The sequence below is a fragment of the Macaca mulatta genome, chromosome 17 (genome assembly GCF_049350105.2).
Source record: "Macaca mulatta isolate MMU2019108-1 chromosome 17, T2T-MMU8v2.0, whole genome shotgun sequence".
NCBI classification, from domain to species: Eukaryota; Metazoa; Chordata; class Mammalia; order Primates; family Cercopithecidae; genus Macaca; species Macaca mulatta.
In genome coordinates this window covers 64,601,682-64,625,907 of record NC_133422.1, presented here as the reverse complement: position 1 = coordinate 64,625,907, position 24,226 = coordinate 64,601,682, and the positions used below count along the sequence as shown (strand labels likewise).

General features: G+C 34.6%; 1 protein-coding gene across 1 annotated transcript in view; it reads left to right on the top strand.

Moving 5' to 3' along the window:
- The window catches only part of KLHL1 (kelch like family member 1), a 438,469-nt gene that overhangs the window by 148,455 nt on the left and 265,788 nt on the right, over window positions 1-24,226 (top strand). Inside the window, 2 exon segments of the mRNA NM_001195300.2 lie at window positions 6,664-6,846; window positions 23,870-24,006. Coding sequence (NP_001182229.1) covers window positions 6,664-6,846; window positions 23,870-24,006 — 320 coding nt within the window.

Genomic DNA, 24,226 nt, shown 5'->3' with positions numbered 1-24,226 from the left:
ATTTTCAAAAGTAAAAATAAAAAACAGTACACTGAAAAAAAAAAATAAGGCCTTCCTAAGATAGCGATATTTAAACTGAATTCTGAAGGAGTAGTTAGCCATGGGAATGTCAATGTGTTGTGCACATTCCAGGTACACAAAAATGTGTGTTTGTGGAATGCTATAGAAGAAAGTGGTGTTGTGTCCGGAATTGGTGGGTTCTTGGTCTCACTGACTTCAAGAATGAAGCCGTGGACCCTCGCTGTGACTGTTTCAGTTCTTAAACATGGTGTGTCCGGAGTTTGTTCCTTCAGACGTTCAGATGTGTCTGGAGCTTCTTCCTTCTGGTGGGTTTGTAGTCTCACTGACAGCAGTGAAGCTGCAGACCTGTGTGGTGAGTGTTACAGCTCATTCTTCCCGGTGGGTTTGTGGTCTCGCTGGCTTCAGGAGTGAAACTGCAGACCTTCACAGTGAGTGTTACAGCTCATAAACGCAGCGTGGACCCAAAACAGTGAGCAGCAGCAAGAATTATTGCAAAGAGCAAAACAACAAACCTTCCACCGTTTGGAAGCGGACCTGAGTGGGTTGCCACTGCTGACTCCAGCAGCCTGCTTTTATTCCCTTATCTGACCCCTCCCACATCCTGCTGATTGGTCCATTTTACAGAGAGCTGATTGGTCCATTTTGACAGAGTGCCGATTGGTGCATTTACAATCCCTGAGCTAGACACAGAGTGCTAGATGAAAAAGTTCTCCAAGTTCCCACTAGGTTAGCTAGACACAGGGTTAGCTATATACAGAGTACCAATTGGTGTGTTTACAAACCCTGAGCTAGACACAGAGTGCTGATTGGTGTGTTTACAATCCCTTAGCTAGAGGTAAAATTTCCCCAAGTCCCCACCAGACTCAGGAGTCCAGCTGGCTTCACCCAGTGGATCCCGCACCTGAGCTGCAGGCAGAGTTGCCTGCCAGTCGTGCCACGTGCACCCGTACTCCTCAGCTCTTGGGCGGTTGATAGGACCAGGCTTCATGGAGCAGGGGGCAGTGCCCCTCAGGGAGGCTTGGGCTGCAGGGGAGCCCACTGCTGGGCGTTGGGGGGAAGGGGGGCTCGGACAAGGTGGGCTGCAGGTCCTGAGCCCTGCCCCACAAGGAGGCAGCTGAGGCCCATCAAGAACTCCAGGGCAGTGCCGGCCCACCGACACCCTCTGCAGCTGCTGGCCCGGGTGCTAAACTCCTCACTGCCCTGGGCCGGTGGCTACCGCCCACCCACTCCATGTGCAGAGCCCCCCAAGTCTGTGCCCGTGCCCACTGGAACTCCCGCTGGACTGTGAACGCGAGGGGCAGCTCCGGTTCCCACCCACGCCTCCCCCACCACACCTCTCTGCAAGCAGAGGGAGGAGGCTCCCGCCTCCGCCAGCCCAGAGAGGGGCTTCCACACTGCTGCGGCGTGCTGAAGCACTCCTCAAGCTCCGCCAGAGTGGACCTGAGGCCGAGGAGGCGCTGAGAGTGAGGGCTGTTAGCACATTGTCACCTCTCAGTATGACGCATTGCAGAAACTGGAATTATTTAGTGTAGCTAAAATTAGAGCTTCGTTTGAAGGATCATACAAATTGTAGAAAGCATCAGATCATACAGGAACTTACAATGTGTGATATGGATTTATGAACAAGAAGCCATTGAAGACTGAGGAACTGGTTGGCAATGGGAAGAAATAATAACAATTTTAGATTTGCACTCAGTAGGTAGGTCGTAAAGTAAGAAAAAAAAAAAAAGATGAGTAATTATTTGTTTTATATATATTTTTTTCTTATTAGTAAACAATCTATTATTGCAGAAATAAATATTTCCTTGAGAAAGTAACTAAATTATTTCTGATTCCAATATTGTTTAACAAAGAAATAGGGAAACAGGTTTCATCTCAGAATCGTTTGGTACAGCGAGAGTAAAGAATATTGAGTCCTGAACTGTTTAGAAGAGGAACAGTAAAGTATGTTGGTCAGTTCTCAGCAGTTAATGAGAGGAAATTAAAATAAATGCTAAAGATAGTCACAAGAAAGGCACTAATGTCCTTGTTAAGAGTAGTTCCGTTAGATGGGCAGTTATGGAAATCAAATTGCAATAGATTAAGGCGTATTAGGAGGGTCAGGAACTGAAGTTCAGACGTGAAGACAATTCTTTCAAGACATGTGGGTATTGAAGGAAATGAAATAGTATACCTATGGTTTGAGGAGTTCAAGAGATCAAAACAACTTTATTCATTTTATTTTTATACATGTTAGGTTGAAGAAGGCAAACATGTCTTTAAATTTGATAAGAGGAAGTCATATTGCACTTTTAAAATTGCATTTCTTGTAACTTCAAGGTTTGTATTATTGGACCAAAATAAAGACAAATGTTAGAGTTTCAGATCATTGTATTAGGGACTCTTAGATTGGAAAGAGACTACAGTTTTTTTTTTTTTTTTTCAATTGATATACAAAATTGGACAAAACAATGAAATAATCCACTGCCTGGTTTTTATTTAACACCTATAGAAAACATGATAAATACATAATGTAAATTTACTAAAATGTTAAAGTCTCCTTTTTAAATTAGTAGGTTGGATATGTGATGGGAAGAAGGTTAAATAATAAACATTATCTTAAAAATTGTAAGTGTTCTGATGTGAAAATTCATTTTAAAATTCCGTATTTCGTATAAAGTTGAGGAGAAAGAATCCTACTAAAGTCTTAGATCATGAAATGATATGTGAGGAAATATGTGAGAGAAAATCAAGGGAAACAAACATAACCATTTATCTGAAGGATCAATGACCTTGAAGAGAAGTAATTTGTTCTCCGATATAACATGAAGAGACTTAATGCATAAGAACTTTTAGGAAAAAAATCCAGGAGAGAACTTAAACTTATTTATTTATTTTTTTGAGCCTTGTATCTAACTCTCTGTTCTTTTAATCCCACTCTTTCAAATTGCTTTTAAATTTGTCAGAAAAAGTCCAAGTCTACATTGTATTTGAGATTGATTATTTTAACTAGATTAGGTAAAAAAAAAAAAAAAAAAAAAAAAAAAAAAGGTACTATCTTGACAGTAGTTAACTTTTTGACTTTGAATAACTTTTTTCAAATACTATGTCCCCGCCCCCCACACCCCCCACCCCCACCACCCCAGGATCTCACCAAGCTCTATTTCTTTCTTTTCTATTTCTTTCTGTTCTATTTATGTCACTCTTTGCTTTAATAGTACACCCACCACAACTTGGACAACTAAAGACAAAGTAAATTAAATAATTTTCTTAATAATTTTTCCTAGATTATGAAATCTTAATCAGGTATATAAATTTCTGCCCAGACTGGGCACAGTGGCTCACGCCTATAATCCCAGCACTTTGGGAGGCCGAGATGGGCAGATCACCTGAGGTCGGGAGTTTGAGGCCAGCCTGACAAACGTAGTAAAATCCCGTCTCTACTAAAAATACAAAAATGAGCTGGGCTTGGTGGTAGGCGCCTGTAATCCCAGCTACTCAGGAGACTGAGGCAGGAGAATCGCTTGAACCTAGGAGGCAGAGGTTGCAGTGAGCCGACATCGCGCCACTGCACTCCAGTCCGGGCGACAGAGTGAGACTTTGTCTCAAAAAAAAAAAAAAAAGTTGCTAACAAGAATATTTCATTTAACCTTTGGTTAATTAATATAAGGACTTACGTAGAGCTTTTATCTCAAATCCTGTTTAAATTAATCTGGAGCCATTCTTTAGAGGTGTTTCTCATATCTTGAATTTTAAACCCTTATCATGCAGTCTGAGTATCTGACCAGAAGCATCAGGGTTTCCTTTTGGAGCAGTTTTGGTCTATTTGGCATCCTTCAAATCCTGACTTAATTATCCTTTGTACTTGAGAGTCAGTAATATGGTCATTTTAAAACTTAAAATGCACTCTGCAATGCATATTGTGACTTTTCTATTCAATGTGTTAACATGTGGAAGAATTCTGCTATTCTTGCTACACGTGCATGAGCCTGAATTCTTAAAATATGCTGAGAAGTGGCCATATTCTGGGGTTGTAATTTGCAAACTTGTGAAAGGCAAACATATGGTTCAGCAAAATTTGTATTAATTTCAAATATTTAAAGGAGAACTTGTAAAGTCTGATGAAAATAATCATATTGTGTGGATAAATACTGCAGATAACAGAGAAAACACGTAATAACAGTGGATTTAGAATTTAGTAAGCCTTTCTGTCATTTTTTCGAATTTTCTATGTGCACAAACGCATCTTCTGGAAATAATATCAATTACGTATTTTCTTATTCAAAAATAATGGGTTGATTATTTTGTTTTTTACATTTCACTGGTAAGGCTCTCCAAATTTTTTTATTTTGCATAGCTGTGGTTCTGAATCTCAAGAGGAAGAGGTTCAATAGAATATAATGTTTTCCAAATAAGTATATTAGGTGGTTCTATATGATTAAAACGTGCTTAAGTCCAGTTTCGCTGGAATCTCTTTCCTGACGTATCTAACAAATTTTTGAAAATTCTTGGCCGCTATTTCTTCAGATAGCTTTTGTCCCATCATCTCTCCCCCCTACTTTTAAGATTACAAAATATATTAATTACATGAATATTATAATTTTACTGTGTTTTGTTTTCTATTTTTTAATCTAAATAACTTAGTTTGAGTATTTTCTATTAATTTATTTTTCTTTTTCTTTCTTTCTTTCTTTTTTTTTTTTTTTTTTTTTTGAGACGGAGTCTCCCTGTGTCGCCCAGGCTGGAGTGCAGTGGCCAGATCTCAGCTCACTGCAAGCTCCGCCTCCCGGGTTTACGCCATTCTCCTGCTTCAGCCTCCCAAGTAGCTGGGACTACAGGCGCCGTCCACCTCGCCCGGCTAGTTTTTTGTATTTTTTTTAGTAGAGACGGGGTTTCACCGTGTTAGCCAGGATGGTCTCTATCTCTTGACCTAGTGATCCGCCCGTCTCGGCCTCCCAAAGTTCTGGGATTACAGGCTTGAGCCACCGCGCCTGGCCTAATTTATTTTTCATATCGTCATTTTTTTTTTTGTCTTTTATCTACCAGTTAATTTTGCGTATCAGAATCTTAAGTTATTGTATTGCCTTATTTTTTCCATTTGATTTTTTTCATATGACTTGAAATTATCCAGCTTATTATCTGTATTAAACGATTAATGAAAGTTATTTTTACGTCTGTTAAGTAATAATTGTGATCCATATATTTGAACGTATCTGTAGCACCTGGGAGAATATTTCTGTTGTCTGTTTTTCTTAATGTGTCCAGTTTTTCTTAATGTGTCCAGTTTCTCTACAGACCCACTATTTTTTTCCTTTAATGACGGGCATTATATATAAGAAATCACGGAATCCATATAGGAATGTCTTTTTCTAAATAAAAACTATATTATTTGCTGGTACTTCAATTAAAAGTTCAGCTTAATGAAATCAGAGATTTTCACTGATACAACTCTAGGTTTCAGTCTTTGTATTATCCTCAGAAGAACTGCTTAGCTGCCACATTATGTTGAGCTCCTTGGACTCTCACCCTATGTGGTTAATAACTAGTAAATACCTTGAGAGGGAAAGAATACGCAGGGAATAACTTTTAGATGAATGACTCTAATGAATTTATCTGTATTTCAGGATCTTGGTTTTCTAAGTCCTGATTGCCTCAGTAGATCCTATGGAATGTAAATAATTATTTTGATATTGTACGTAACTTTTTTGTGGTTTTCTTGGAGAGGGATTTAGTCAGCTGCAAATTACTACATTGCAATTGGAACCAGAATTCTCCATCTTACTTTCTAAGATATTTATCATGAAGTAAGCAATTTTAGTATTAATTTTATGAACATAATTAATATTTAATTTTAGGTTATTTAAGGAATTGTCATCAGAACACTTGATTGGGTCTGCTAGGCTTTGTCATGTGTCTATCATGTAACTTGAATATTGAGTCTTCCCTATGGTGCAGTATGGCATTTATTAAAGTTTTTTATTTTTTTGAACAGTCTATGCCATTAATACATGAAGTGACAAAACTCAAGTATCATGGACTTTTCAAAATCATAAAGTTTATTAAAATAGTTATTATTGATTAGTTTTTCTAAGTACTGAGCTAATCAGTACTTATTTAATAGTGGGGTACAGAACGTGAAACTCAATAATTCACTTACAAATTTAAGTGTCAGTATTATTTGCAAACCAGGTTTCATATTTTTTCATGATAAAAATCACCTATTTCTGCAAAGCAACATTTACTATGACATCTCAATAATCCTAACTATTTAGAATAGTATAATTATCTTCCTCAATATCAAATGAATGAAATTAGCATTTCATTGCTAATTAATTTTAGAATAGGTATGTAAATAATTTACTATTTCTGTGATATTTCAGGTTTACTAACAATGTCCTAATCAATACAAACAACATATTTTTAAACCTTTTTTTAAACAAGAAAAAAGAACTTTTCCATTTATTTATTATTTCCTAGAGCAAATCACTTAACCCACAATAGATTATTTGGACCTTTGTTTATTGAACTTGTATTAAAATATAAAAATAAACACAGATATATTAGTTTTCTTAAGAAAATGATAACAACCTGTATATTATTCTAGATAATTGGCTCTTTATAAATCCCTTTATTATTTTGTGTGTGTGTGTGTGTGGTTTATAGGCTGTCGTCAACTGGCCACTCAATGACACCTCAAAGTGATTTGGACTCCAGTAGCTCTGAAGAATTCTATCAAGCTGTTCATCATGCTGAGCAAACCTTCAGAAAGATGGAAAGTTATTTGAAGCAGCAGCAACTTTGTGATGTTATCCTGATTGTTGGGAACCGAAAGATACCTGCACATAGGTACAGTAGTCTGCCTGTACTGGAAACATGCATTCACATGTTTAAAAGTGACAGACTGGCTTGTAGATTGCCAAGTATTATATGATTACGGAAATAAGGACTCACATTTTTAAGAGACGTTTTTGTTGTCGTTTGTTTTGTTTATACTTGTTTTTTTCTTATTTTTCTCTTGCGGAAAAGTTGAAATGCTATTTTAGGTAATAATTTTTTGAAAAACAAAACAATTATAAAGTGTTTAAAACTAAAACTACTTGTAACTAGGGCTGATAGCTATGGAGGAAAAATGTTATTATCTGGGACTGTGGGATTCAAAATCATACTAATTTTAGGCACACTAATTTGGGAATTGTGCCTAAAATCTGAAATGAAGTATGCTATTCCATCAGAAACTAAAGAAAGATTATCTTAGTTATATATTTATATCAACTAATAAATTAAGGTATTTCCTATTGACATTTTCATTTAATATTTATTTAAAATTAAATTGTTTCATACTGATATTATTTTTAAAGCCATAACACATTTGAAAGCTAATAGTTCTATGCACCAAAATGAATCCAGAAAAACATGGGTGTATATCTACCGTGATAGAAATATTGCAATATGGACGTTGAATTTAAGTCGGTGTCTTGAAATGCATGGGGAAGGACATTTGACACAATAACTACTGTAGGTGATTTAGAGTCCAATCTGTCAGGTAACTATTTAAAGCATTTTGATAATATATTATTGATTTTATTTTTCAAATATAACTGCGAAGTTGAGTTACCATTTGCAAGAGAATTCACAAATAGTCATTATTATTGAGATAATTATTCATTGTCATAATATGTGTGGCAAAACCACAAATTATCCTGAGCTAGCATCTAAATAGCATCTAGATAATAATTCAATTATATTCTTCAGAGTAAGAACTATTCTTGAGAGTGTAATTAAATTTACTTCACTTAACTTATAAATTAAATCATATTGTATGTATTTTTTGAGAAGACAGGAGGTGTCAGTCAACTCAAAAATATATTAACACATCAGATGTTCATTAATTTTTTTAAAAGAAAAGTGTTTCCTATAATTTCTACAATCTTGTAGTCTTTTATTGGTCTTAATTCAATATTTTCTTTTTCATTTGAAACATTTTTATCCAATCTGGTGAGCAATTATTCTATATTCATAATATTCTACATTGTTTTCTTTATTACTCTTTATATACATTAGTTATTTCCTAAATAGTTTATTTAGTTTTGCAAATTGTTTACAATATTCTTATTGGATGAGAAATCAATATTCTTGTTTTATATTATTCTAAAACATTTGAGCAATGTATTACTTTTACATGTATTATTCTGAACATATAAATATTTAATATATTTAGAATATATTAAACTAAATACATTATTATGGATCATTGATGTGTTTCTTAAGTATGATATAAAAATTAGTTTTTAAAAATCATTATGGCTAACTCAATTCAAATAAAGTTTTATCTTTTCTTTACACTGTTAAGTGATAAATTTAGGCACATTACTATTTTAAAGAGTTTATTTGAGCAAACAGCAGCTCATAATCAGGTAGCACGAGAGCACAAGCTGTTCAGGGTCCCACCTAAAGAAGACCAGAGGAAAGTTTTCATAAGACACTTGTGGAAACAAAACAAATAAAATATTTGATTGGTTAAAGCAGGGCAAGAGCCTAGTTAGAGGTTAGTTGGTGGTTTCTGATTGGTTAAATTACTCTGAGTTGGTTTTTGCTTGGTTTAGGTAGAAAATAAAAACCTGAGATGTCTCAGCCTGATGACCTCTCAATTAATTTTTTAACACTATAGTTTAAAACTTTAGTACTAATTATCTTACAAGTAATGTACATCTTAGAATTCTAAGTTAAACAAATATTACTAAATATAAATAAATATTGTGTGACACTTGAAAAGAACAAGCATTGTTGTGAATCATTGCAGGTATTTGATACCACTTTATTGATACTTTTGCCTGATGAAACAGTTGTGATTAATGCACAGCTAGCTCTTGACTTAAAATGAATAATCATTAGTAATAAGCTAATACATTTTAACACTCTTATTATATTTTGGTTAGTGCAACTAAATATTGTCTTTAAGTAAAATGTATCTGGTATTGGAATCATTACCACTAAAAATTGTGTGGCTATTATAATAATTTCAAATAATATAAAAATAAATAATTTTTATGAAGATGTATAGCTCTTTCAGTAAAAGCATTGCTAGCTAATGTTATTGACACTCGCTCAGTATTCATTCATAATTATATATGTTTGATTTATATTAATAATATTATCTTTCCAAACTGTCAAATTTTGGTTTTAGTTAACATATTACCCTCATTGAAGGAATCTACACAAAATCATTTATTTATGTGCTGGTTATGTTGTATATGTTTTTAACTTGATACTGGTCACAATTATCAATCATTTTATGAGAGGTCATGTTTATGTAATAGTTTTGTTTACTGTTAGGCATATTTTTAAGTAGGTAAGGTCTGAAAAGCTAATAATATTTCAGATAACACATCGATATATTTTTGCATGAAAAATAATTAAAATTCTGAATTTCTTTGTGCTTTAGGCCTTGAAGGAAATCTAAGATGAATATAACTTTCTCACAAATAGCCCAAGATAATTGATCAGCAACAAGTAAACCAAAATATTCGAATGCAAATCCTTGAATTTCAAACATGAAAAATATTTTATAGGTAGGCTACCTTTAATCTGAGGTTTAGATGAGGAAAATTAGGCTGACATAGTCAATATTAACAATTGGATATTTGAATTTTCAATGATAGGAAAATTAGGAGGTGTTCACGGCCTTGTATGATATAATGTACAGATATGAAGTGAAATATGATTGAGCTTGTGAAAGTTTTCTTCCCCCTTAGCCATTATTAAGAATAAGAGCATTTTGCAGACATAAAGGGGGAAATCTTATGTAACTAACATACTTACTCTTGAGTTGGAAATAATGTTATTTATCATTTTATATTCATCAGAACTGTGTGGAATGATATATGTCAAAAACTTAACAAATTTTATTCCTGTGAGGTAGTCATAAGTAGGAAAGGACGTGTGGCTAACTTTTTTCTGAAATGTATAAACAGATGTATTATTTAAATTTTTACAGCAAGCATGCAATATGTTCATGATCAACTGAAAGCTTAAATGAAGAACAAAATGATATTTGATAGATAGAAAAGTATCCTATTCTACAGAACAAAAACCTTGGCATTTAAAAATGTGTTATATTCTTTTTTCACTGTTGTGCATATTTGACAATAAATTTAGTTATTTCAAGAAAGTATTTATTATTTTAATGTTCTTTATAGTGCACTAGTATGTAGACAGATGAGGCTAAAGTGACAACTGAAATGATGCATTTAGCAGCACTTAAACCACAATTAAATACATTAAAAAGAAATTACTTACATAAACTACATATATTAATACTCAGGAGTAGGCAAATAATATTGCTTCTCTGTGTTGATGGAAATTTCATTTACGTAGATTATCTTTAATAGAAGAGGAATAACATTTATTTAATTTTACTAAATCATCCATCCCTAAATCTCTCACTCAGTTTGATAGTTTAAAATAGCTCTGTAGCAACTTCAGAAAAAAATAATTATGAAGCTGAAAAACTTTTGTTTTCTTGATCACTTGGATATCACTTTAATGTTTTGCTTATGTCTATAGTAGATTGTCAGCAGTCCATGAAGCATTTTTCTTTGCACTAATTAAAACAAACAATTATCAAACATAACTCTAGCATTGGCCTATGCCCTCTTGGTGATGCATAATGATTATAAAACATAATGCTTTTCCTTGTAGAGTTTTCAATATACTTGAGGAGTTAAAGATAAACCATAAGATAATTAAATAAATTATTATAGTTGCAGATAACTGCAAGGTAGAATATATGGTTCTAATTCCAAGTTCAAGACATAGTCAAATAAGGAAATGAGCAGCATATGATAGAGTATTATGAAAGTTTTTCAGAGAAATTGAGTGTGAGGTAAGCCTAGTGGAAAAGACATGGCATACTATTTTAGGTATCAATAATACTATGGAAAAAATAGAGAACTAAAAAGTTTCTATTTGCAAAAATTTCAAGGATAATGACTTGGTGGAAATAGAGTTTGTATTGGAAATAACTGGGAAATTAAACCATAAAAATAGGACAAATATGATTATGATAGACCTTAAGAGCCAGGAGATAAGTTTTGTACTCGAAACTATGTTTAATTAGAAGCAATGTAGGTGCTTGAGGAGAGGAATTACATAACTGAGTCAACAATGATGATGATAGTTAACACTCACTGTGTTGATTATGTTCCAGGCCTTGTTTAAAGTGGTTTGCATTTACAAATCATTTTGTCTTTAAAAAACAGAAAATTCTTACTTTCTCACTTTTATCTATAATATGGAAAATGGAGGCATGGAAAACATTTAGAATGTGCCCAAGTTATTCACTCAATAATTGGTGAAAGTAGAACTCAAACCCAGGCAATCTGGGCACTGAAATAATGACTTTAACAACCACAATAGACTGACTATCATAATTTAGAAAGGTAGTTTTGAAATATGGTATGGTTTTAGAAAATGTGTAAAAGACAGGCACGGCAGAAACTAATGATCTGAGAAACTGTTTTGGTTAATCCAGGCATGAAAGGAAGACTATATGAACAGAAGGTATGAGCTGAGCAGTATTTTGAAGGATGCTGTCATAAGCCAGGTTCCCTCATAACAGAGCCTGAGCCTGGAATTCAGGTCTTCATGACTGATTTAAAAGCTGACCTCAGAAGAAACAGAAGCAGGATAGGGCAGAGGAAGGAAAAAATCAAGGATGAAGACTTGCTTCATCTTTATCTCTCCGGAAGCTCTGCATATGACTTCCTGCAGAATGAGTCACACTCCAAAGCAAGAATTTATCCTTATTCTTAGTCAGTGCTTTAAGATCAACCCACAGCTTGAGAGTCAGGAGAGGTGGTGGCAGTTGAAGGATAAAGTGTGAGAAGCAGGAACACATAGACTCCCAAGGAATAAGGAGCTCTTATTAGGTCAAGTCCAGTTCCTAAAAAAAAAGAGCATCTTGGTGCTGTTAGGTACTAACATCACTGCCCTGGGGACACAGGCTGGCCTCATGAAGAGGGCAAGAACACATTCAAACAGAAAGATGGATTTTACATCATATTTGATATAGGAAATAAAGTAGAAAGAAACATAGTGGTAATTTCATAATTTTGACTCTCAAAGTTCATAAATTCGATTCTGAAAGTGCACCAATTAGAAACAGGGAAGTATAAAGGAAGGAAATATCAGTGGGAAATCTTCGAGTTTAATTTAGTTATAATGAAATGCTCCTGGGATATGTGATGAGCAGTTCTACAGGCATTTGAAATACAAGGTTAGGTTTGAAACCACCGTAAAAATAATGATTAAGGCAATGCTCAAGAATGATTCTGAAACAGTGAGCGTCAAGGCAAAATGTAGAGGTCTGAATAAAGCCTACAGCAGTGACAGGGTTAAAGAGTAGAACCAAGAAGAAAAGTCAATGAATCAGAGGTAAGCTGAGATAAGAAGTCTGCACAGCTTTCGCTAAAAAATAGATTTAAAAAAGGAATGGGAGGTTAACAATATCAAACACCATAATAAATTGAAGTGGAACTTACAAAAGTTTAATAGATTTGGAAGGAAATAAATTTGTAGTGATCTCAATAAGAGATTTTCTAGTGTGGTTGCATGCATGTACTTCTTTATGTATGTTTTACTCCTGCTTCTCTGGCATTACTAGAACTAAATATGTACATATAAAAATATTAATTTATGTTATGCATTAAATCCCTCTTCTAAAATTTAATTCATATCTTATGTCACCAAATCTAAATGCAGTATAAACTTTTCTGCAGGTTTTTTTTTTTTTTTTTTTTTTTTTTTTTTTTTTTTTTACTGAGTTAGTAGGATTTAGTATATTGTAGTTGACCGAGAAGGTATTATGTAATTATTTAAAATTGAATAATAGAGGTTATAATATTTTGCTCTATAGAGATGTGGCATTGCTGCAACTATAGACATTGTATGTGTAAGATTAAGCTGGTTAAATTTATGTTGATATATTTCTTATGTGTAGGAAATATATTTATCTTCTAGTTTATGATCGTTTGTATCATACAATGATTTAATTAATGCTTTTGATAAAACTGACCATCTGACACTAATTTACCTAATTGGTAAGTAATAAATATTTGAAGATATCTGTGTCTTAATCATTTTTTCAAATTCTGATATTATAAAGAGTTGACATTTTAGTTACTAACTGCCTGAAATAAATGCATAGGGAACTGAGAACTTTAAATATGTCTAACATGTTACAATCCTCAGCATTAATATTAATAAAATATTTAAAACCACGAATCTTATAAGGTATTTCTTAAATGCACAAATTAGATAGTTAAGTCATGTTTTCCAATTAAAAGAATGTATTTTGTGTTCAAGTTAAATTATAACATGCCCTTCCGCTTCTCTTGTATATAAGATAAAATATATAGCAGATAAAACTTCAAAATAAATACATGAAAAAAAAAGGCTCCTGAAAAGTTTTAGATAATAATTTCCTGTGTTGATCTAACTTCCTTTCTTTTCTCTATAGTGTTCTTAGGAAAAACAAGCATTCAAATTTTACTGTGGTTTTGCTTATACGTGTAAGCATCACTATAATTCTTTTGACATATTCCCAACTGTTTTGAGCACTTCTTTACTCTCTGCAACAAAAGGTATTCCAGGCTGATTTTATGCTTACTTTGCTCCACTCTGCAGTCTGTTCTTTTTCTAAGGAGTCTTTGACAGACATGCACACATACATACATATGCAAAAACACAAATAAAATTCATATATTTTATGTTTAAAACAAACAATTTATATTAATACCTTCAATTTCAATCCATAATACCTTCAATTTCGTAGGTTTGATTTTTTTAAGTCTTCTGCCTTTCCATACAGGCACATCTTGAAGGTATTGCAGGTTGGATTCTAGACTACCATAATGAAGTGAATATCACAATTAAGCAAGTCACCTATATATATACATATTATATATATAATATATAATATATATTATATATTATATGTTTGTTTATAAATATATATGTTTTTAACAAATATATCAGTTCTGTTTACATGATACTGTAGGTCTAATAAGTGTGCAATAGCATTACATCATCATGTATGTATGTGTACATACAGTCATTTAAAAACTGCTTTATTGCTAAAAAATACTAACAATCATCTGAGCCTTCTGGGAGTGTTAATCTTTTTGCTAGTGATGGGTCTTAACTCCCTGTTGATGACTGCTGATTGATCAGGGTGGTGGTTGCAGAAGGTTGGGGTATCTGTGGCGATTTTTAAAATAGGACAATAATGAAATATGTTGCAACAATTGATTCTCCTTTATTTTATATATATATATATGTATATGTATATATATGTGTGTGTGTGTGTGTGTGTGTGTATGTATGTGTACATATAGCATGGGTTGCTGTTTGATAGCATTCTATCCATGGTAATCAATTTTCTCTTCAACCCTACTGCTGCTCTGTCAATTAAGTTTGTGTAATATTCTTTTTTTTTTTTTTTTTTTTTTTGATTCAGCGTCTTGCTTTGTGGCCCTAGGCTGGGGCACAGTGGTGTGATCTTGGCTCACTACAATCTCCATTTCCCGGGTTCAAGCGATTCTCATGATTCAGCCACCTGAGTAGCTGGGATTAGAGGCACATGCCACCACGCCCATCTAATTTTTGTATTTTTAGTAGAGACAGCATTTTCCCATCTTGACCAGGCTGGTCTTGAACTCCTGGCCTCAAGTGATCCACCAGCCACCTCCCAAAAAGTTTAGATTACAGGCATAAGCCACAAGGCCCCACTAGTTTGTGTAATATTCTAAATCCTTTCTTGTCATTTCAATGTTCTTCACAGAATTTTCACCAGGAGTAGACACCATCTAAAGAATCACTTTCTTTGTTCATCCATTAGAAGCAACTCTTCATCCATTCAAATTTGATCATGACATTGCAGCACATCAGTTACATCTTCAGACTCCACTTCTAGTTCTAGTTCTTTGGCTAGAGGTTACTTCTACTAAGGTTACTTCCTCCACTGATGTGTTAAACCCTTCAAAGTCATACTTGAGGGTTGGAATCTTCTCTTTTTCCAAACTAGTTGATATTTTTACTTCCTCCTATGACTTATGAATGTACTTAATTGTATGTAGGACAGTGAAATTTTCCAGAAAGTTTTAAATTTACTTTGCCAGATGATTCAACTGAATTACTATATACAGCATCTAGAGACTTATTTTTCAAAGAACTAAAAATAAAACTACCATTCAATTCAGCAGTCCAACTACTGAGTGTCTACCCAAAGGAAACAAAATCAATATATCGAAAAAAAACCTGGTATATTAATTGAACCTCTATTCACAATATCAACTATGTGGAATCAACCTAACTGTTCATCAGTGGATGAGTGGATAAATAAAATGTGATATAGATATATATGGAATACTATTCAGCCATTAAAAAAGTGAAATCATGTCATTCATGGTCACATCGATGGACTTAGAGGTCATTTTCTTAACTGAAACAAGCCAGGCACAGAAAGACAAACGTCATATGTCCTTACTGATAAGTAGTTGCTAAAAACTGTGATTACATGGACATAGAGAGTTGAATAATAGATAATGGAGATCCAGAAGAGTGAGGAGGTGGGAAGGAGAAGGAAGATGAAAAAATGGTTAATGGGTACAATGTACATTGTTTAGAAGATGGATACCCTAAAATCCCTGTCTTGACCATTACACGATCTATACATGTAACAAAATTGCATGTGTATGCAAAAATCTGTACAAATAAAAAGGAAAAACAAAAGAAATGAAATATACATTTTAAAAATAATATGATTTGAAAGTCAAAATTGTTTCATATTGAACTGCACAGTGGATATGTTAGCAGGTCTAAAGACAACATTTATCTCCTTGTACATCTCTGTCAGAGCTCTTGAGCAACCAGGAACATTGTCAATGAGCAGTAAATCTCAACTGTGGGCTTAAAATCCCCAGTAAGCCATTCTGCAAACAGATGTGCTGTCGTCCGGGCTTTATTGTTCCATTTCTAAAACACTGGCAGAGTAGACCTAATGTAATTCTTTTTTTTTTTTTTTTTTTATTATACTTTAAGCTCTAGGGTACATGTGGATAACGTGCAGGTTTGTTACATATGTATACCTGTGCCATGTTGGCGTGCTGCACCTATCAACTCGTCAGCACCCATCAACTCGTCATTTACATCAGGTATAACTCCCAATGCAATCCCTCCCCCCTCCCCCCTCCCCGTGATAGGCCCCGGTGTGTGATGTTCCCCTTCCTAAGTCCAAGTGATCTCATTGTTCAGTTCCCACCTATGAGTGAGAACATGCAGTATTTGGTTTTCTGTTCTTGCGAGAGTTTTCTAAGAATGATAGTTTCCAGCTGCATCCATGTCCCTACAAAGGACACAAACTCATCCTTTTTTATGGCTGCATAGTATTCCATGGTGTATATGTGCCACATTTTCTTAATCCAATCTGTCACTGATGGACATTTGGGTTGATTCCAAGTCTTTGCTATTGTGAATAGTGCCGCAATAAACATACGTGTGCATGTGTCTTTATAGCAGCATGATTTATAATCCTTTGGGTATATACCCAGTAATGGGATGGCTGGGTCATATGGTACATCTAGTTCTAGATCCTTGAGGAATTGCCATACTGTTTTCCATAATGGTTGAACTAGTTTACAATCCCACCAACAGTGTAAAAGTGTTCCTATTTCTCCACATCCTCTCCAGCACCTGTTGTTTCCTGACTTTTTAATGATTGCCATTCTAACTGGTGTGAGATGGTATCTCATTGTGGTTTTCATTTGCATTTCTCTGATGGCTAGTGGTGATGAGCATTTTTTCATGTGTCTGTTGGCTGTATAAATGTCTTCTTTTGAGAAGTGTCTGTTCATATCCTTTGCCCACTTTTTGATGGGGTTGTTTGTTTTTTTCTTGTAAATTTGTTTGAGTTCTTTGTAGGTTCTGGATATTAGCCTTAGATTGCAAAAATTTTCTCCCATTCTGTAGGTTGCCTGTTCACTCTGAAGGTAGTTTCTTTTGCTGTGCAGAAGCTCTTTAGTTTAATTAGATCCAATTTGTCAATTTCAGCTTTTGTTACTGTTGCTTTTGGTGTTTTAGACATGAAGTCCTTGCCCATGCCTATGTCCTGAATGGTATTACCTAGGTTTTCTTCTAGGGTTTTCATGGTATCAGGTCTAACATTTAAGTCTCTAATCCATCTTGAATTAATTTTCGTATAAGGTAGTGTCTTGGAGTTGCTCTTCTTGAGGAGTATCTTTGTGGCGTTCTCTGTATTTCCTGAATTTGAATGTTGGCCTGCCCTACTAGGTTGGGGAAGTTCTCCTGGATGATATCCTGAAGAGTGTTTTCCAACTTGGTTCCATTTTCCCCCTCACTTTCAGGCACCCCAATCAGACGTAGATTTGGTCTTTTTACATAATCCCATACTTCTTGCAGGCTTTGTTCATTTCTTTTTCTTCTTTTTTCTTTAGGTTTCTCTTCTCGCTTCATTTCATTCATTTGATCCTCAATCGCTGATACTCTTTCTTCCAGTTGATCGAGTCGGTTACTGAAGCTTGTGCATTTGTCACATATTTCTCATGTCATGGTTTTCATCTCTGTCCATTCGTTTATGGCCTTCTCTGCATTAATTATTCTAGTTATCAATTCTTCCACCTTTTTTTCAAGATTTTTAGTTTCTTTGCGCTGGGTACGTAATTCCTCCTTTAGCTCTGAGAAGTTTGATGGACTGGAGCCTTCTTCTCTCATCTCGTCAAAGTCATTCTCCGTCCAGCTTTGATCCGTTGCTGGTGATGAGCTGCGCTCCTTTGCAGGGGGGGATGCGCTCTTATTTTTTGAATTTCCAGCTTTTCTGCCCTGCTTTTTCCCCATCTTTGTGGTTTTATCTGCCTCTGGTCTTTGATGATGGTGATGTATTGATGGGGTTTTGGTGTGGGTGTCCTTCCTGTTTGTTAGTTTTCCTTCTAACAGTCAGGACCCTCAGCTGTAGGTCTGTTGGAGATTGCTTGAGGTCCACTCCAGACCCTGTTTGCCTGGGTATCAGCAGCAGAGGCTGCAGAAGATAGAATATTGCTGAACAGCGAGTGTACCTGTCTGATTCTTACTTTGGAAGCTTCCTCTCAGGGGTGTACTCCTCCGTGTGAGGTGTGGGGTGCCCCTAGTGGGGGATGTCTCCCAGTTAGGCTACCCACTTGAGCAGGTAGTCTGTCCGTTCTCAGATCTCAACCTCCGTGTTGGGAGATCCACTGCTCACTTCAAAGCTGTCAGACAGAGTCGTTTGCATCTGCAGAGGTTTCAGCTGCTTTTTGTTGTTGTTGTTGTTTAGCTGTGCCCTGTCCCCAGAGGTGGAGTCTACAGAGACAGGCAGGACTCCTTGAGCTGCTGTGAGCTCCACCCAGTTTGAGCTTCCCAGCAGCTTTGTTTACCTACTTAAGCCTCAGCAATGGCGGGCGCCCCTCCCCCAGCCTCGCTGCTGCCTTGCCGCCAGATCGCAAACTGCTGTGCTAGCAATGATGGAGGCTCCGTGGGCATGGGACCCTCCCGGCCAGGTGTGGGATATAGTCTCCTGGTGTGCCTGTTTGCTAAGATCCTTGGTAGAGTGCAGTATTGGGGTGTGAGTTACCCGATTTTCCAGGTGTTGTGTGTCTCAGTTCCCCTGGCTAGGGAAAGGGATTCCCTTCCCCCTTGTGCTTCCCAGGTGAGGCGATGCCTCACCCTGCTTCAGCTCTGGCTGGTCGGGCTGCAGCAGCTGACCAGCACTGATTTTCAGGCACTCCCTAGTGAGATAAACCCAGTACCTCAGTTGAAAATGCAGAAATCACCTGTCTTCTGTGTCGCTGGCACGGGGAGTTGGAGACTGGAGCTGTTCCTATTCAGCCATCTTCGAGGTAGTGTAATTCTTAAGAGCCCTAGGATTTTCAGAATGATAATGAGCATTGGCTTCAATTTAAACTCACTGGTGCATTAGTCCCTAAAAAGAGAGTTAGCCTGTCCTTTGAAGCTTAGAAGCCAGCCATTGACTTCTCTCTAACTATGAAAATCCTAGATGATATCTTCTTTAAATATATGGTCAACATTGAAAAATTTGTTGTTTAGTGTAGCCACTTTCATCAATGATCATAGAAGCTGCAGCTTCTATTAGGTTGGGACAAAATTAATTGCTGTTTTTGACATTAAAAATAATGGCAAAAACCATAATAACTTTTGCACCAACCCACTTGCTGTTTCACTTTGTACTTTTATGTTATGGAGAAGACTTCTTTCCTTAAACTTCATAAGCTAACTTCTGCCAACTTTGTACTTTTATTCTGCAATTTCTTCACCTCTCTCAGCCTTCATGAAATTGAAAGAGTTAAGGCCTTGCTCTGGATTAGGCTTTGGCTCAAGGAAATGTTGTGGCAGGTTTCATCTTCTATCCAGATCATTCACTTTCTCCATTGAAGGAATAAGTCTGTTGTGCTTTCTTATTATTCATATGTTCACTAGAGTAGCACTTTTAATTCACTTCAAGAATTTTTCCTTTGCATTCACAACTTGACTAAGTGTTTGGCACAAGAGGTTTAGCTTTTGCTCTTGTTCCACTTTCTACATGTCTCCCTCACTAAACTTAATCATTTCCAGCTTTTGATTTAAAGTGAGAGACATGCAACACTTCCATTCATTTGGACACTTATAGGGCATTGCAGGGTTACTAGTTGGCCTAGTTTTTAATATTGTGTCTCGGGGAATAGGGAGACCCATGGAGAAGGGGAGTAATGAGGGGGTGGCCAGTTAGTGAAGCAGTCAGAACAGTACTTATTGAGTTTATTGTCTGATATGGGTTTATGACACCCCACACAAGAACAATTGTAACATCAAAGATCACTAGTCACACATTAATGTAACAGACATAATAACAATAAAATATTTGGAATATTGCCAGAATGACCAAAATGTGACGAAGATACATGAAGAGAGCACATGCTGTTGGAAAAATGGTGCTGATGGGATTGCTAGATAATGAGTTGCTTTAAGCCTTCAATTATTTTTTTTTTTAATTGCAACATCTGAAAAGCACCGTAAAGTGAAATGCAATAAAATAAGGCATACTTGTATTTGTAATTAAATTTTCTATCAGATAAACCAAATAATTTTACTTTATTTTTAAAGCAATCAAAGAGCTGTGAATATACCAATAACAACCAAAACAAAACAAAACAGAGAACAAATAACAACACCTAAGAACTAAAGGCCAGTTCCCTTCTTAGCCTCTACTTTTTTGTTGGGGAATTACAATATCTGTTATAGAATCAAATTTGACTGTAAATGGAAAAAGTAGGAGAATGTTATCGATGTCTCAAATAAAAATCAGTCAATGGAAATTGACCAAGATATGACCATGATCTTTAAAGTATTAGAAAAGAAAAAAAAAGTAACTATCATAAATAATACAAAATATTTATAGGAAAAGATAGATAACAAAGAATAAAGCAATTGGGAATATAAAGACATTTGAGAAAATTCAACTGATTAGAAATTACCTAAAGTAAAGCAGAGAGCAAAACAAAAATTGAGTGTAAAATGAATTAAGACTGAATAGTCTATGTAGCATTCTCAGTTGTTGAACCATATATGCAATTTGAGTCCTAGAATGGGTCAGAGAGTCAATTTGGTGAAAATATGAGTAATTATTTGCAGATAATTTTCAAAAATTGCTTTCAAAGATCCATTCACTACTCCAGGAAGTACAGAAAATCATATGGCGAGTAAATATTAAGTCCCACTTATAGCTAAATAACTAAAACCCTAAGATCAAAAAAGTTGAAAACAAAAAGAAAGGGCATATTGCATCAGAAGAACAACTGTAAGAATGAAAGCTAGCTTTCTATTAAAAACAAGGTGGTCTGGGTGTAGTGTCTCGTACCTGTAATCCCAATGCTTTGGTAGGCTGAGTCAGGACAATTACTCGAGGCCAGGAGCTCCAGACCAGCCTGGGCAACATAGCAAGACCCTGCCTACAAAAAATACAAAAACTAGCTAGGCATGGTAGTGAATGCTTGTGGTCCTAGCTGCTTGAGAGGCTCAGGCAGAAGAATTACTTGGGCCCAGGAGTTTGAGGTGCCAATGAGCTATGATTGTGTCATTGGACTCCAGCCTGGGTGACAAAGCAAGACCTTATTTTTAAAACAAACAAACAAACAAATTGACAAAAAAAAAAACTCCAGCAGTGGTGTCTAATTTATAATGAAATTCTATATTTCAATTTCAAAAAAAAAAAACCTCACCCTAGAATTCTATAACATGTGTAAATAACTTTTAAAACGTACTAGACATGTAACTACATAAAATCATCTTCAAATAAATGAAAGCTGTATATATGTTTTTTTATTTTTGCCATCAGACTTATAGTACAAGAAATAACTAAAGATATTTCTTCCAATATTGAGATCAGATTAAAGTCGACTTCGAAAATGAATGGAAAGCATCAAAAATGGTGAAAAATGCAGTAAATTTAAATATATTTTTGCTATCACAGTTATGTTCTTCTTTTAGATTTTTGACTAGCAGAGGGAGTGTTTTATGTTGCAAATTTCTTACAATATTCATGAAGGTAGACTGTTATTGGTTAATGTGATCTCTGGACAAATTTAGCAAATATCTGAGCAGGGGCCGAATCTGCTGTGCAACTTGTTTTTGTGTAGACCATAAGCTAAAATTCATTTTTGAATTTTCAATTGATTTTTTTTAAAGGAAAATATGCAACAGAGATTATGTGTATAATTCTCAACATGTAAAATATTTCCTATTTGGCCCTTTATAGAAAACAAATTTCTGGTTCCTGCCATAGAGCAACCACTTTAAACACACATGTATGTGCATACACACATGTATGTGCATACACACATGTGAAAAACATGTAGTCAACATAATGAATGATATGAAATAATTACTGTGTAAAGATTTATCCAAAGAACAAATAGAACAAATTTTAAACAAATATAAATTGGTACAACTAAAACCAAATGTAATTTTGTGAACAACATACATTAAACATTTTAGAACCCATGCTGGGTGTGCTGGTTTGTGCATGTTGTCCCAGCTCAGGAGGCTGAGGCAAGCAGATTGCTTTGAGCCCCGGGGTTCAAGGCTGCTATGAGTTATCATCATGCCACAGAACAACATCCTAGACAACAGAATGAGATACTGTCTTTAAAAAAATGTTGAAATTATAGACAAATAAATTAATGTTAGGATTTAAATAAAGTGAAAAAATCTTTGGAAAATTTAAGATGCAAAAGTGAATATATGAAGAAATAAAGCATTTGAATAAGCTTTGTGAGTTAGTAAATAATGGAAATGATATTAGAAAAGTCTTCTTCAAAATAGCCAAATGTAGACGGTTTTTCAGGTAATTTCTGAAAGATCTTAAAGGAAAAAGTAATTGCTTTATTCTAAAAGTTGTTACACAACATTAAAAGGTTGTAACTCCCAGCTCATATTATGAGACCACTATAACCTCGATTCAAAAATCTGGAAAATACAAGAAAATAAAATTAGAGATTTATTTATCTTATAATTATACTTGAAAATATCATAATATTTTTCCATTTTAAAAGTATCATTCAAACATTATAAATTTTAATACCAAATATTATAAAAATTGTTTGCAAAACTAGAAATTAAAGAGGTTTTTCTGACTTAGTAAAACTTATATTCCAAATATATTCAGCAGGAATCATACTGAAGAGAGAAATTTTAGATGCATTCCTGTTAATATAGAAAACAACACAAAATGCCTCTGTCACAGCACTGGAGGTAGTAGATGAGGTTGTAAAGAAAGAGAAAGAAGAGGAGTTATACAGAATGAACAGGAATAGGTCAAAAGAATATCACTTGCAGATGATGTAGTCATCTACCTAAATGTAAAAAGAAATAGCAGAATCAAAAGAGCTAGTAAAAATAATTCACCAGATGTACCAGATAAAGGATGAATCTATGAATTTCTCAATAAATTATAACAGAAAAACAAACCAACAAAAATAGAATAAAAAGTAGATAGTATATACAAAGCCAACAAAATTGTAACGATATAAGAATCAACCAAAAATTTATATAGCAATTTTCAGGAAAACTTTAAAATTGAAAAGGAAACAAAGTATCCTGAATATAGGGATAGATATTTTATACTTTTAGATGGAATGAATTTGTATGAAAATTATACCAAATCTCCCCAAATAAAATAAAAAAGTTAAAGCATTTTTAAATCAAAATGCTTTAGGAATTATTTTTAAAACTTAAAATATTACTTAAGACTTGAAAGCCTAAAACTCTACTTATTAAAGAATAAAATGTAACTAATAGTTAAATTTAAAATATTAAAGAAAGGGATTTGCCTTATGGGTTATAAAGACAGATATATATTTTTAAAATACTATTTTATTGGCACAAGAACAGGCAAATAAACAAAACGTAATAAAAATCTCATCAGCAGATCAATATACATTATGCGTTCAAATTCACGATAGGTCAATGGGGAAAGTTAGCATGGTGGAAGGTGGGTCATTATATAAAGAAAACTATAATGTATTATTTAAAAAGCCTGAAGCCCTAAATGTGAAAGAAAAAACATCTTTAAAGTGATAGAAGAAAATGTATGAGAATGCTCTATTACGAAAAGTTAGGGGAAGATTTATTCAATCAGTTTTGTAAAGTACAACTCATGAGGCAATAAATAAAATGCATTAACTGATTGATCAATAGATTGATTCTGTGCTCTGCGTTGCATTCTGGTTGACACAGTGATTTTCTGCCTTACATTCACGACCTAAATTAGAACCTGTTACTCTTTCAGGCTTGTTCTGAGTTCAGTCTCCGACTATTTTGCGGCCATGTTTACAAGTGATGTTTGTGAAGCCAAGCAAGAGGAGATCAAAATGGAAGGCATAGACCCCAATGCTCTCTGGGACCTTGTCCAATTTGCATATACAGGTATGGCAAAGTAATTGTAACATCATACTGACGTCTTTTAAATTTTAGCTCATTTCCTTTAAGTACCGGATTTAAAGCTTTTAAAAAAATTCTGTATCTTTTCAGTTGAATACTATTTAGTAGATCAAAAATCAGACTAACTTTTTATTATCAGTGAAATTACAAATGTATATATGTATGCATATACATTTCATTCTTCCACAAAGGATTTAAACTGGCT